A 16,023-nucleotide genomic window follows, 5' to 3' on the forward strand; every position below is an offset into this window, starting at 1 on the left:
GCTGTCTATCTGTCCCTGCAGTGGAAGTGGACTATATATATAATTTTTTTAAATAACCTTTTTTAAAGGGGAGACTGGGTTTTTATTTTTTATTTTTTTTTGCCCCCACATTTTATTCAGAATGCTGTCTATCTGTCCCTGCAGTGGAAGTGGACTATATATATAATTTTTTTAAATAACCTTTTTTAAAGGGGAGACTGGGTTTTTATTTTTTATTTTTTTTTGCCCCCACATTTTATTCAGAATGCTGTCTATCTGTCCCTGCAGTGGAAGTGGACTATATATATAATTTTTTTAAATAACCTTTTTTAAAGGGGAGACTGGGTTTTTATTTTTTATTTTTTTTTGCCCCCACATTTTATTCAGAATGCTGTCTATCTGTCCCTGCAGTGGAAGTGGACTATATATATAATTTTTTTAAATAACCTTTTTTAAAGGGGAGACGGTTTTTTTTTTTTTTTTTTAATTTTCCCCCCCTTTTTTTTGAGAATGCTGTCTATCTGTCCCTGCAGTGGAAGTGGACTATATATATAATTTTTTTAAATAACCTTTTTTAAAGGGGAGACGGTTTTTTTTTTTTTTTTTTAATTTTCCCCCCCTTTTTTTTGAGAATGCTGTCTATCTGTCCCTGCAGTGGAAGTGGACTATATATATAATTTTTTTAAATAACCTTTTTTAAAGGGGAGACGGTTTTTTTTTTTTTTTTTTTAAATTTGCCCCCACATTTTTTTGAGAATGCTGTCTATCTGTCCCTGCAGTGGAAGTGGACTCTCCCCGGACACGCCCATTGAGACGGAGAGTTTTCATGAATCAGCGCGTGAGTGTTCAGCTCTCCATCTGTCAGTTCAGTTCTGCTCTCAGTAGCGGAGCATCATGACTCGAGTCGCGCTGAAGAACCTCACCGTTATTATTCTCCTTCTGTCCGGATGCTGCGACGCAAACCGCAAACTCCTGGTGTTTCTGATCGATGGCTTCCGTTATGATTACATGGACGATTTACAAAACTTGGCTGGATTTAGAGAAATCGTGGACAACGGTGTTAAAGTGGATTACCTGACTCCAGATTTCCCCAGTCTGTCCTATCCCAACTATTACTCTCTAATGACAGGTGAGTTTTTTTTTACCAATTATGACTACTCACGACTTTTTAATATCCTATTTATATTAGCTACTCTCAAGTTTAATTACTTTGAAGCCATCATCATGTTACAGTAGGCTATCACTTCTTGTGTTGCAGTCATAAGTTATTAGTTTAGGTCTTTTTGAACACTGATTTTCTCTGTTATGATATAGCAATCTAGTGCAATGTAAGATGTTATGAACTCCTGGAGCTCTAAATGATTTCCATATGCCTGTGAAGATTACACATACTGTACAAGCATAATCATTTTTTGTTGTCTGGTACAGTTTAATATGGGCTTTACCACATAATGCATTCCTTGTGTGAAATTTTGTTGCACACTTATATACAAAAACAATTCAAAAAGAGTATAAAGGTCATTAAAAGTACTCTTACTGTAGAACAATAGAGATCTGTTGGATCTGAGATCGGCTCGTTCATTATTGTTTGAATAGGGCCATTGATCGCAGGGGCCAGGCACAAATGATGAGTCCTTCATCCACAATGACAACAGAAAAACAGCTCGCTCTCAGCTCTATTTATTTATTGGTATACCAGCAGATGAAAATATCTGACTATATGATTATTTGTAGAGACATACATAATATAATAGATTTTTTTTTTTTAGGTTTTGGTGTCCATTATGCACTATTTATGTTTTTGATTCAATAAAAACAAAATATTTAAAATGTTATCAAGAGTTATGAATATTTAATTGAGTGTATTATTCATATTTAATAATGATTATTTGAGAGACATTTAGTTTATTTGATAAAATATTTAATAAAAATTGCACAAGCATTTCTGGTCATGTCCACTCAGTTGACTCAGTGAAGTGTGTTGCTGAATCATATGGTGATACAGTGCGTGTTGTCTGTATGCCAGACTTCAGTAACAAAGGCCTTGGAGCGCTTTGACCCGGCATCCACCAATCACAGCAGCTCAGAGCCAACACTTTACCGCTCTGCTGATGGCAGTTGTTTTTATTTAGGCACATTCCCCTCTCCACAAAGCTTCAGAAGACAACTGGGCTCGAGCTTTGACAAAGAAATCAAACAATGAGAGCAAAGCTGGGACACCACGAGGGACATCCATAGTGCAAACTGTCTTAGAACAACTGTTATGAAAACCATTGAAAAACATTACTGCCTTTATATAATATTTAAATGCATTTAGTTTTCCTTTAAAAAAATTTTTTTAGCAAGGATGCATTAAATTAATCGAAAGTGACACACTTATAATGATACTCAAATTTCAAATAAATGCAGTTTCCCAAAAAATATGAAACAGAAAAACGTCTAACAATATGAAATGTTTCTTGAGCATCAGATCAGCGTATCAGAATAATTTGTGAAGGATCATGTGACACTGAAGACTGGCGTAATGATGCTAAAAATTCAGCTTTGGATCATTTTAAAATATATTAAGAGACAAAACAGTTCTTTTGACTTGTAATAATATCACAATATTTTTAATCTCACAAATGCAGCCTTCTGAAATACTTCATAATGGGCTTTACCACATAATGCATTCCTTGTGTGAAATTTTGTTGCACACTTATATACAAAAACAATTCAAAAAGAGTATAAAGGTCATTAAAAGTACTCTTACTGTAGAACAATAGAGATCTGTTGGATCTGAGATCGGCTCGTTCATTATTGTTTGAATAGGGCCATTGATCGCAGGGGCCAGGCACAAATGATGAGTCCTTCATCCACAATGACAACAGAAAAACAGCTCGCTCTCAGCTCTATTTATTTATTGGTATACCAGCAGATGAAAATATCTGACTATATGATTATTTGTAGAGACATACATAATATAATAGATTTTTTTTTTTTAGGTTTTGGTGTCCATTATGCACTATTTATGTTTTTGATTCAATAAAAACAAAATATTTAAAATGTTATCAAGAGTTATGAATATTTAATTGAGTGTATTATTCATATTTAATAATGATTATTTGAGAGACATTTAGTTTATTTGATAAAATATTTAATAAAAATTGCACAAGCATTTCTGGTCATGTCCACTCAGTTGACTCAGTGAAGTGTGTTGCTGAATCATATGGTGATACAGTGCGTGTTGTCTGTATGCCAGACTTCAGTAACAAAGGCCTTGGAGCGCTTTGACCCGGCATCCACCAATCACAGCAGCTCAGAGCCAACACTTTACCGCTCTGCTGATGGCAGTTGTTTTTATTTAGGCACATTCCCCTCTCCACAAAGCTTCAGAAGACAACTGGGCTCGAGCTTTGACAAAGAAATCAAACAATGAGAGCAAAGCTGGGACACCACGAGGGACATCCATAGTGCAAACTGTCTTAGAACAACTGTTATGAAAACCATTGAAAAACATTACTGCCTTTATATAATATTTAAATGCATTTAGTTTTCCTTTAAAAAAAGAATTTAGCAAGGATGCATTAAATTAATCGAAAGTGACACACTTATAATGATACTCAAATTTCAAATAAATGCAGTTTCCCAAAAAATATGAAACAGAAAAACGTCTAACAATATGAAATGTTTCTTGAGCATCAGATCAGCGTATCAGAATAATTTGTGAAGGATCATGTGACACTGAAGACTGGCGTAATGATGCTAAAAATTCAGCTTTGGATCATTTTAAAATATATTAAGAGACAAAACAGTTCTTTTGACTTGTAATAATATCACAATATTTTTAATCTCACAAATGCAGCCTTCTGAAATACTTCATAATTCATATTTAAGTATGCATGAACTACCTGAACTGAATCTGTTGAGCGTAATATTTGTCATTTTTTAATGAACGTTATACTATAAAGTAGTTCTTAGGGCTGTAACTTGCAGGGACGGCCAAAGGTTCTTGACATGCTAATTGTTTTAGCAGGTTTTGGTGTTATTAAAGGAGGGCGTTTGTTTGTTTAATGTTTGCATTTCTTGGGCGTGCTGACCCTACACTTTGTACTGTCCACAGTCAGCAGTTTAAATTTAAGACTTAAGATTACACCTAAACATTGGTTAGTCTTTTCCAAGCCGTCAGATATCCCAGAACTAAACTGAAATTAAATTAGATATGAAAATTTGCATGGGCGAGTATGTAAAAATTAAATGTGCTTGCCCATACAAAACTCATCACTATGGCCTTGCTATGCGGTTGATAGTGTGTTTCAGTGTTCGCTAAATTTGGTCTCTTTTTTAGTGTGTGTTGTTTAACAAATTTTGATTGGCTTTACAACATCCCTTAGAACAGTCACATCACACTTCTCCTTAAAGGAATAGTTCACCAAATAATTACAATTTGCTGACAGTTTGCTCACCCTCAGTCCATCCAAGATATATATGAGTTTGTTTCTACATCAGAACACATTTGGAGATATCTTTATCATTACATCACTTGCTCACCTCACCAATGGATCCTCTGCAGTGAATGGGTGCCGTCAGAATAAGAGTCCAAACATCTGATAAAAACAATAATCCACAAGTAATCCACACCACTCCAGTGCATCAATTAATATCTTGTGAAGTAAACTGTTGCATGTTTGTAAGAAACAAATCGACCATTAAGGCATTTCAACTTTATATCCATAATCCATAGTCCATAATAACATTGTCTTCTCCAGTAATAAAGTCCATCTACTTTTGTCCTCTCACATCAAAATCCACCAACATATTTGTTTAGAGCTGTTCTGCTTGTAAACAGTCTTTGATCTGTGCATATTTCTTTCTGGGTTCAGACTAGATTAATTTTTCACTGAATAAACATAATGTTATGGAGAGAGAACTCGTGTTTTATGCAACTTTTCACTTCACAAAACGTTAACTGATGGACTGTAGTCATGTGGATTACTTTGTGATGTTTTTATCAGCTGTTTGGCCTCTCATTCTGACGGCACCCATTCACAGCAGAGGATCCAATTTCTCCAAATCTGTTCCCATTGCCATGAAGACACAAACTCATCTACATCTTGGATAGCCTGAGGGTGAAAATATTCTCGACAAATTTTCCAATTTTGGGTGAACAATTCCTTAGCTGTATGATTTCAGGAATCATTCATGTTTTTTCCATAAACAGTGCAGAATGTGTTACACACCCAAATTGAATAATAAATAGGTAGAAGTAGTAAAATCAGCATATTAGAATGATTTCTGAAGGAACTTGTGATGCTGACATAACATCTTGCTTCGTCAATAAAAGCATTAGATAGTCCAACTTAAACATTAAGACCTGCTTGAGTTCCTTAAACTCAACATATTCACATATTTGAAAGATGATGTCTGATGAGACAATATGTTTGGCTGTTGTTGGAAGAAATGAATCTTCTGCTGTGAATGCAGCATGCTAAATCTCAGTAGGCTGCCTCATTCTAACTCCAACATCATCAGAAAAATCAGAGCAAACAGCTAAGGAATTCCATTTTTTTGACCTGAGGCAAAGATCTTTAACTGTTTCCAGGTGTCAGACACTCACAGAGACACTCATTTTGCTGTGACAGCTTGATGGGAACATTGTATTGATATTTCTTAAACACTCTTGGGTTTGTTATTAACATTACATGTTGAACTTACATAGAAATTATTTTTTCTGATGCTTTATTTTAAATATTCTTCATTGTGTGCCTTCATCTCCATAGGGCTTGAATTATATGAGTGGACAAATGATCCATTGTTGTTGCAGGGTATCCAAAGATACTGAAACATATCCGAAAGCTCTGTGGAGTCTCCAGAGCTCTAAAAGAGCAACATATGAGCAATGCAATTAAATGAATTAAGCTCTTTTATCAAATGAACCTCTGAGGCGTGCTGATTGAAATCCACCCTCGTGTCTGTAAATATTTATTCTGCACTCCTCCTCATGTTTCAGGACGCTACTGTGAGGTGCACCAGATGACTGGAAATTACATGTGGGATAAAGACACCATGAAAGAGTTCCTGATTGGAACTAATCTGGACAGCCGTCTCCCCATGTGGTGGGACGGATCAGAGCCGCTGTGGGTCACCATGCAGAAACTAGGGAAGAGAGTCTACATGTACTACTGGCCAGGTTAGTGGACATCTGTTCTGGTTTCTTATAAGCATAGTATAATGTGGAACTTGAACTTCATAAAACATGAATATGTTTTGTAATTTTAATTAATGGGTCAGTGAAAGTGAGGTGTTTAAAGTTTAGAAAATGTTGTTTGTCAGCTTCAGAGTACAGGTGCATCTCATCCAAAGTCCTCTTTTCAGATGAGAGCAAGTTTTGTATTTCATTTAGAAACCAAGGTCCTAGAGTCTTCACTGACATTTTTGATTAATGCATCCTTGCTGAATAAAATATGCATTTCTTTTAAAATTGTACTAATTCCATACTTTTTAATGGCAGTGTAAAATATCAATAAAGGGATTTTTATATCCACACACTGCGGTCACACAGAGCTTCCTCCCATGTCAGACTCTTTTGATTAGTGTCATTTTAAAAGGACAAGCTACTCCTACCCCAAGCTACTCCTACTGCTACTTGACATTAAAAAAGCATGCAAGGTTTTCAAGTGGAGTGTTCAAACTTTCAAAAGCCTTTTTGATCTCTCTCAGATGCATATAAATGCAGGTCACATGGTTTAAAGTGTGTTTCTGTCCATTTAGGTTGTGAAGTGACGATTCTTGGAGTCAGACCTACATTCTGTGAGGAATATGTGTACAACCCTTCAGAGAAGAACCTGATCGACTCCATGGAGAGCGCTCTAAATATGTTAAAGTAAAACCAAAAGCCCTAGAAATCATTAACACAGATAATGTTGTTGACTTTTCTGCCTAGATGAAGCCAGGCATGCTAATTAGCCAACAGCCCACACAACCTAGGTCACGCTAGTTGAAAAGAAAAGAGGGAGTAAGTTATTACATTCTGATGAAAGATTATATAGGCAAAAAATATTTTATTTGGAATAATATGCATTAATCAATCATTCACAATAAGATCAAAAACATACAGTAGAAAGTAAAGAGTGTCAAATTTCATGTTTTTACATTCCTCTCCAGACCAGGGATGGTAATAAAGAAAATGTGGAAAAATGAGGGAGTTTTCTTGTCTCCTGACTTAAACAACACCATTATAGATGCAAAACAGAATTATTATTGTATTAACACAAGGAAGCAAACAGAACTTCACCAGGGGTCAAGGCCAGCATACTAACTTCAGAAAGCAATCTAGATAGACTAACAAAAGGAAAAAAATAAGTTCAGAAAAATCTCCCTGTCTAACCATAAACAGGAGAAATGTGTAAGCAAAAGAAATGGCAACCACTTCCCTACAGCTTCCAGCAGAAAACCCACCTATGGATCCTCTGCAGTGAATGGGTGCCGTCAGAATGAGAGTCCAAACAGCTGATAAAAACATTACAGTAATCCACACCACTCCAGTCCATCAGTTAACGTCTTGTGAAGTGAGAAGCTGTGTTTATAATTATTATAGGATTTTATTATAGATATTATAGGAATTATAGGAATATTAAGGTGTTTCAGCTGTCACTTCTGGTTAAAATACAAGTCTGTAATCCATAATAACGCTTCTTCCAATGAAAAGTTTATCCACTGTTGTCCTCTCACATCAAAATGAAGCGATTTATTTGTTTAAGAACTGTTTTTGCTGTAAACAGTGCTTGATCTGTGAATATTTCTCTCTTGATTCGGTGGAGATGACCATTTTTTTTACTGGAGAAAGCAGAAATATGGATAAAGGACTTAAAACATCTTAATGATGTATTTGCTTCTTACAAACGCAGCTTTTTACATCACAAGATTGAGTCGTGTGGGTTACTTGTGGATTATTGTGAAGTTTTTATCAGCTGTTTGGACTCTCATTCTGACGGCACCCATTCACTGCAGAGGATCCATTGCTGAGCAAGTCATGTAATGGTAAATTTCTCCTAATCTGAAAAAAATTTATATATATTTGAATGATATGTTTCAAACAGAAGCGATAAAGCAGACATGGCTGGTATTTATTACGAGAAGATCGATGTGGAAGGACATCACTTTGGGCCACATTCTCCGGAAATACAGCGCGCCATTCGCTCACTGGACCAGGCTTTCCAGACCCTCAACCAGAAAATCAAGGTATTTTTTACATGGGTGAAAGAAAGCGAGAAAGAACAGTACTTGCTGTCTCTTCTACCTGGCCATCTAAAACACATTATTGTATGTATTTTTGTTTTGTCAGGAGAAGAATATGAGAGATGATATAAACGTGGTCCTGTTCTCTGATCACGGCATGACAGACCTCCAGTGGATGGAGAAAGTCATTGAACTGGACAACTACATTGACATGACGCACATCATTAAAATGATGGACAGGGGGCCGGTGGTCAGTCTGTGGCCTAAACAGGACAAGTTTGAAGAGGTGAGCTCAGCCTGTCTCTGTTGTCTTTCCATCTGCATGTTTTCCATGACACTCATGTTTACAGCAAGGCCACAGCACCAAAAAACAACCCTCTCTTATTTTCCATCTGCTATTTTAAGGGAAAAATACACTTAGCGTCAGAATTTGTCAATGTGAAAAGGCAGTGGTGTATTTTGACCTGCTGTCGTCGGGCCCATTTAGATTTAAACTTTAACTTTAGTGATATTTCTGTATGTAAAGTATGTTTAAACTTTGATGTACTGGCCTCTGTGTGTGTGTGTGTGTGAAGTCTAGAAAATCACATTGTAGGATTTTTAAAGAATTAATTGGTAAATTCCTCTGTAAAATAAGTATTTGGTCACCTACAAACAAGCAAGATTTCTGGCTCTCACAGACCTGTAACTTCTTCTTTAAGAGGCTCCTCTGTCCTCCACTGGTTACCTGTATTAATGGCATCTGTTTGAACTCGTTATCAGTATAAAAGACATCTGTCCACAACCTCAAACAGTCACACTCCAAACTCCACCATGGCCAAGACCAAAGAGCTGTCAAAGGACACCAGAAACAAAATTGTAGACCTGCACCAGGCTGGGAAGACTGAATCTGCAATAGGTTAGCAGCTTGGTGTGAAGAAATCAACTGTGGGAGCAATTATTAGAAAATGGAAGACATACAAGATCACTGATAATCTCCCTCGATCTGGGGCTCCATGCAAGATCTCACCCCGTGGGGTCAAAATTATCACAAGAACTGTGAGCAAAAATCCCAGAACCACACGGGGGGACCTAGTGAATGACCTGCAGAGAGCTGGGACCAAAGTAACAAAGGCTACCATCAGTAACACACTGCGCTGCCAGGGACTCAAATCCTGCAGTGCCAGATGTGTCCCCCTGCTTAAGCCAGTACATGTCCAGGCCTGTCTGAAGTTTGCTAGAGAGCATTTGGATGATCCAGAAGAGGATTGGGAGAATGTCATATGGTCAGATGAAACCAAAATATAACTTTTTGGTAAAAACTCAACTTGTCGTGTTTGGAGGAGAAAGAATGCTGAGTTGCATCCAAAGAACACCATACCTACTGTGAAGCATGGGGGTGGAAACATCATGCTTTGGGGCTGTTTTTCTGCAAAGGGACCAGGACGACTGATCCGTGTAAACGAAAGCATGAATGGGGCCATGTATCGTGAGATTTTGAGTGAAAACCTCCTTCCATCAGCAAGGGCATTGAAGATGAAATGTGGCTGGGTCTTTCAGCATGACAATGATCCCAAACACACCGCCCGGGCAACGAAGGAGTGGCTTCGTAAGAAGCATTTCAAGGTCCTGGAGTGGCCTAGCCAGTCTCCAGATCTCAACCTCATAGAAAATCTTTGGAGGGAGTTGAAAATCGTGTTGCCCAGCGACAGCCCCAAAACATTACTGCTCTAGAGGAGATCTGGATGGAGGAATGGGCCAAAATACCAGCAACCGTGTGTGAAAACCTTGTGAAGACTTACAGAAAATGTTTGACCTCTGTCATTGCCAACAAAGTGTATATAACAAAGTATTGAGATGAAATTTTGTTATTGACCAAATACTTGTTTTCCACCATAATTTGCAAATAAATTCTTTAAAAATCCTACAATGTGATTTTCTGGATTTTTTTTTCTCATTTTGTCTCTCATAGTTGAGGTATACCTATGATGAAAATTACAGGCCTCTCTCATCTTTTTAAGTGGGAGAACTTGCACAATTGGTGGCTGACTAAATACTTTTTTGCCCCACTGTATAGCATTTTGACATTATTTTTTCTGAATTTTTTTTTCACAAATCTACCAAATATCTTTTTCTCATTACTATTGTCAGGTCTCGGGTCTGATCACCTGTTCCTTGCTGTCTCTGCGTGTGGGTGTTGTTGTGCGTGGCTTGTTTTGACAGCTCGCCACGTGTGCATTTGTCAGCATGATTGTTTCCCCGCCCTCCTTTGTTTCTCTGCTCGCCTCTTGTTTCACACCAGGTTCTTATCATCTCATTAGCTTCCCCTTATAGCTCCTCGTGTTTCTCGGTCTTGTGTCAGATCGTTGAGAGTTTTTCCCTTGTTCTGACTGTCATTGTTGGTATCGCTCACCAGTACTGTCTTGTCTCATTCAGGCTCCAGTGCTCGTAGATTCCAGTTTATTTTCCCGCACCTCTCTGTGTGCGTTCAGAAACCTGTGGGCTCCCTCCGGCATCCACCTTCCCTGGGACTCTGCGGTTGGGCTGCTCAGCCTCTCGCTCGGATTAGCGAGCTGCCCTGCCGGCTTCGTCTCCACTGCCGCTGTTGCGGCTGGTTCCAGTCGTCGCCATCCACCCATCTGTGTGGTGGGAGATTCCACGCTCACACGAACTGTCCGCAGAGGCGCTCATTGCCTGTGGTGATATATCTCTGTACAATAAAGCCTCTGTTGAACCCGCACCTGAATCCAGCCTATTCCTTGACAGAACGATCTGACCACGATGGATTCAGCGGGATCGGATCCGCTTCGTTCTGCTCTCGTGCAACAGGGAGTTTTACTGGGGCAGCATGCCACCCAGCTCAACACCACAGCACAAGAGGTGGGCACGCTAAATGCCCGAGTCGCTGAGCTCCTCACGCGCGTCGATGATCTTCAGGGGCGGGGGGGAAATGCTAAGTGGTGAGGAATGAACAAACAATTTCATATATTGTCGTCCTGCGGAGACCTGCTCCTGTTTGGACAGCTTTCTCCTCATGTCCTGGCATATGTAAACTCCTTATTAAATCAGACTTACAGTATTTGAAGAGTGGGAATGAAACCTGGAGAGCAGCGAGAGATATTTAATGGACAAACTGGGCATCGGTGAAGCTTTGAGGATTGTTTTCCTCCACAGTAACACTAATTCTCTGCAGTGATCTTCCGTCAGTCGCATGGCTTCTGTCTTCTTTTGTTAGCGATGTAAATTTGACTGCGGTAATTAGTTGCCTGGCATCGCTATTAACGAGAGTAAATTATTTCTGCATCAATAATTAATTCAGCACTGTGTGTAGGTGTTTGAATCGCATTAATTAGCTTGAATATACATATATAGCCTATTCCTACTTAGGTTTTCTGGGTTTTTCCTGTTTTGCCGAACCTTCTGACCTCCATAAAATAAATCTGTTTGTGTTTCATTTGAAGAGATGTTCATAATAGGATTTAGCAGTGTTCAGAAGTCTGCGCTGATAAAGATCAGACCGCTTGATTAATTAAAACAATTATTTACACAATGACAGGATGAACAGGATGGAAATAAAGAGCTAAACTGAGTCATTGACTGTCAGTTAACATTAAGGACTTCCACTTGAAGTTTCTCTCTCTCTCTCTTTTTTTTTTTTAGAATAAACTTACCATTGAAAAAGACATAATTTTTATAAATATTTATTTATATAAATGGATGGATGGATTAAATTGGACTCTTTTGTCTCTCTCGCTGTTATATATTGTATATATTATATACATTGGGGAAAAAAAGTATTTAGTCAGCCACCAATTGTGCAAGTTCTCCCACTTAAAAAGATGAGAGAGGCCTGTAATTTTCATCATATGTATACCTCAACTATGAGAGACAAAATGAGAAAAAAAATTCCAGAAAATCACATTGTAGGATTTTTAAATAATTTATTTGCAAATTATGGTGGAAAATAAGTATTTGGTCAATAACAAAATTTCATCTCAATACTTTGTTATATACACCTTTTGTTGGCAATGACAGAGGTCAAATGTTTTCTGTAAGTCTTCACAAGGTTTTCACACACTGTTGCTGGTATTTTGGCCCATTCCTCCATGCAGATCTCCTCTAGAGCAGTAATGTTTTGGGGCTGTCGCTGGGCAACACGGATTTTCAACTCCCTCCAAAGATTTTCTATGGGGTTGAGATCTGGAGACTGGCTAGGCCACTCCAGGACCTTGAAATGCTTCTTATGAAGCCACTCCTTCGTTGCCCGGGCGGTGTGTTTTGGATCATTGTCATGCTGAAAGACCCAGCCATGTTTCATCTTCAATGCCCTTGCTGATGGAAGGAGGTTTTCACTCAAAATCTCACGATACATGGCCCCATTCATTCTTTCGTTTACACGGATCAGTCGTTCTGGTCCCTTTGCAGAAAAACAGCCCCAAAGCATGATGTTTCCACCCCCATGCTTCACAGTAGGTATGGTGTTCTTTGGATGCAACTCAGCATTCTTTCTCCTCCAAACATGACAAGTTGAGTTTTTACCAAAAAGTTCTATTTTGGTTTCATCTGACCATATGACATTCTCCCAATCCTCTTCTGGATCATCCAAATGCTCTCTAGCAAACTTCAGACGGGCCTGGACATGTACTGGCTTAAGCAGGGGGACACGTCTGTCACTGCAGGATTTGAGTCCCTGGCGGTGCAGTGTGTTACTGATGGTAGCCTTTGTTACTTTGGTCCCAGCTCTCTGCAGGTCATTTACTAGGTTCCCCCGTGTGGTTCTGGGATTTTTGCTCACAGTTCTTGTGATCATTTTGACCCCATGGGGTGAGATCTTGCGTGGAGCCCCAGATCGAGGGAGATTATCAGTGGTCTTGTGTGTCTTCCATTTTCTAATAATTGCTCCCACAGTTGATTTCTTCACACCAAGCTGCTTACCTAGTCTTCCCAGCCTGGTGCAGGTCTACAATTTTGTTTCTGGTGTCCTTTGACAGCTCTTTGGTCTTGGCCATGGTGGAGTTTGGAGTGTGACTGTTTGAGGTTGTGGACAGGTGTCTTTTATACAGTTCAAACGTTCAAACAGATGCCATTAATACAGGTAACGAGTGGAGGACAGAGGAGCCTCTTAAAGAAGAAGTTACAGGAGCCAGAAAGCCAGAAAGCTTGCTTGTTTGTAGGTGGGAGGACAGGGGAGCCTCTTAAAGAAGAAGTTACAGGTCTGTGAGGGCCAGAAATCTTGCTTGTTTGTAGGTGACCAAATACTTATTTTACCGAGGAATTTACCAATTAATTCTTTAAAAATCCTACAATGTGATTTTCTGGATTTTTTTTTCTCATTTTGTCTCTCATAGTTGAGGTATACCTATGATGAAAATTACAGGCCTCTCTCATCTTTTTAAGTGGGAGAACTTGCACAATTGGTGGCTGACTAAATGCCCCACTGCCCCACTGTATAGCATTTTGACATTATTTTTTCTGAATTTTTTTTCCACAAATCTACCAAATATCTTTTTTATTGTCAGGTTGTCAGGTCTCGGGTCTGATCACCTGTTCCTTGCTGTCTCTGCGTGTGGGTGTTGTTGTGCGTGGCTTGTTTTGACAGCTCGCCACGTGTGCATTTGTCAGCATGATTGTTTCCCCGCCCTCCTTTGTTTCTCTGCTCGCCTCTTGTTTCACACCAGGTTCTTATCATCTCATTAGCTTCCCCTTATAGCTCCTCGTGTTTCTCGGTCTTGTGTCAGATCGTTGAGAGTTTTTCCCTTGTTCTGACTGTCATTGTTGGTATCGCTCACCAGTACTGTCTTGTCTCATTCAGGCTCCAGTGCTCGTAGATTCCAGTTTATTTTCCCGCACCTCTCTGTGTGCGTTCAGAAACCTGTGGGCTCCCTCCGGCATCCACCTTCCCTGGGACTCTGCGGTTGGGCTGCTCAGCCTCTCGCTCGGATTAGCGAGCTGCCCTGCCGGCTTCGTCTCCACTGCCGCTGTTGCTGCTGGTTCCAGTCGCCGCCATCCACCCATCTGTGTGGTGGGAGATTCCACGCTCACACGAACTGTCCGCAGAGGCGCTCATTGCCTGTGGTGATATATCTCTGTACAATAAAGCCTCTGTTGAACCCGCACCTGAATCCAGCCTATTCCTTGACAGAACGATCTGACCACGATGGATTCAGCGGGATCGGATCCGCTTCGTTCTGCTCTCGTGCAACAGGGAGTTTTACTGGGGCAGCACGCCACCCAGCTCAACACCACAGCACAAGAGGTGGGCACGCTAAATGCCCGAGTCGCTGAGCTCCTCACGCGCGTCGATGATCTTCAGTGGGAGGCGGCTAACCGGGGTCCCGTCCTCCGCGCTGTTATTCCTTTGGCCCCCGAACCTCATGCCAACAATCCACCAGTCTATGATGGCGATCCGAATGCCTGCCAAGCCTTTCTCTCCCAGTGTTCGCTGGTGTTTTCACTGCAGCCTCGACGTTATGCTACAGAGGAGGCTAAGGTGGCATACATTCTCACTCTCCTCTCGGGTCGCGCCCGCGAATGGGGAATTGCTGTATGCTTTGCTGTATGTATTGCTGCGCGCGCGATTTCTCGAGGGACTGGATGATGTCATCGCTGACGAATTAGCGACTGTGGATCTTCCTCGAGAGCTGGACAATTTGATTAATCTCGCGCTCCGTGTGGAGGGCCGTCTCAACCGCCGCCGGCAATGCCGTCAATCCACTACTCCGTGGCACCACCTGGAGTCCGCGTCATTCGATGCGCCGAGTCCACAGTCGGCTGATGTTGAACCTATGCAACTAAGTCGTCTCCGGCTTACGCCGCAGCAGAGACAGGAGCGTTTAGCTCAGGGATTGTGTGCCTGTACTGTGTCAAGGCTGGCCACTTTGTGCCCGTTAAAAGTCAGGGCCCACCAGTGAAGCGGAGAGTCCTGGTGGGCGCCTTTCCCTTTTCAAGCTCTCCAGCAACGCGCACTCAGCTGCCTTTTCGACTCTCTTTCCAGGGAGGTTCGCACACTGGCCATGCCCTTCTGGATTCGGGGGCTGAGAGGAATTTCCTGGATTCTGCCTCTGCTCACAAGTGGAACATTCCGACCATTCCCCTGGTCAAGCCCATTACGGCGTGGTCATTATCGGGCAATCCCCTCACTACCATCACTCACGTCACCCCTTGTGTAAGCCTTTCCCTCTCTGGTAACCACTGTGAGCAGATCGAACTGTTGATTATTGACTCCCCTAAGGCCTCGTTCATTTTAGGACATCCTTGGTTGCTGAAACACAACCCACAGATTGATTGGGTCAATAATTCTATTTTAACCTGGAGTCAGTCTTGTCATGTGTCATGTTTGGGTGCTGCTTTTCCTGCTGTCTCTGTGTCTTGTGTTTCTCAGGTGGATCCCGCTGACTGTACTGCGATCTTTGTGCGGTTTTCAGTAAGTCCCGAGCCACCTCTCTACCTCCGCATCGCCCCTACGACTGTGCCATAGACCTTCTCCCGGGCACTTCTCCGCCTAAGGGTCGTTTATATTCCCTTTCCGGTCCTGAAAGAGAGGCCATGGACGGGGATATACGTGAGTCACTTCAGGCTTGGCTCATTCGTCATTCCTCCTCTCCCGCCTTTTCTTCATTCAGAAGAAAGACAGCTCCCTACGCCCTTGTATTGTTTACAGAGGTTTGAATGACATTACTGTAAAGAACAGGTACCCCCTACCTCTAATGTCTTCTGCTTTTGAATTATTGCAGGGAGCTCGGGTCTTCACCAAATTAGACCTCCGCAACGCCTACCATCTGGTGCGCATTCGGGAGGGGGATGAGTGGAAGACGGCATTCAACACCCCCTCGGGACACTACGAGTATC

At 40.8% G+C, this 16,023-nt stretch overlaps 1 protein-coding gene across 1 annotated transcript in view; it reads left to right on the forward strand.

Annotated features, from left to right (window-relative positions):
* Nucleotides 1-812: 812 nt before the first annotated feature.
* The window catches only part of LOC107589135 (ectonucleotide pyrophosphatase/phosphodiesterase family member 6-like), a 21,141-nt gene continuing 5,930 nt past the window's right edge, over nt 813-16,023 (forward strand). The window contains exons 1-5 of the mRNA XM_016277487.1: nt 813-1,108; nt 5,969-6,148; nt 6,730-6,841; nt 8,058-8,199; nt 8,303-8,482. Coding sequence (XP_016132973.1) covers nt 874-1,108; nt 5,969-6,148; nt 6,730-6,841; nt 8,058-8,199; nt 8,303-8,482 — 849 coding nt within the window. The 5' untranslated portion in view covers nt 813-873. The remainder of the gene's footprint in view (nt 1,109-5,968; nt 6,149-6,729; nt 6,842-8,057; nt 8,200-8,302; nt 8,483-16,023) is intronic.

The sequence above is a fragment of the Sinocyclocheilus grahami genome, unplaced genomic scaffold (assembly GCF_001515645.1).
Source record: "Sinocyclocheilus grahami isolate Dianchi unplaced genomic scaffold, SAMN03320097.WGS_v1.1 scaffold112.1, whole genome shotgun sequence".
In the NCBI taxonomy this organism is placed as follows: Eukaryota; Metazoa; Chordata; class Actinopteri; order Cypriniformes; family Cyprinidae; genus Sinocyclocheilus; species Sinocyclocheilus grahami.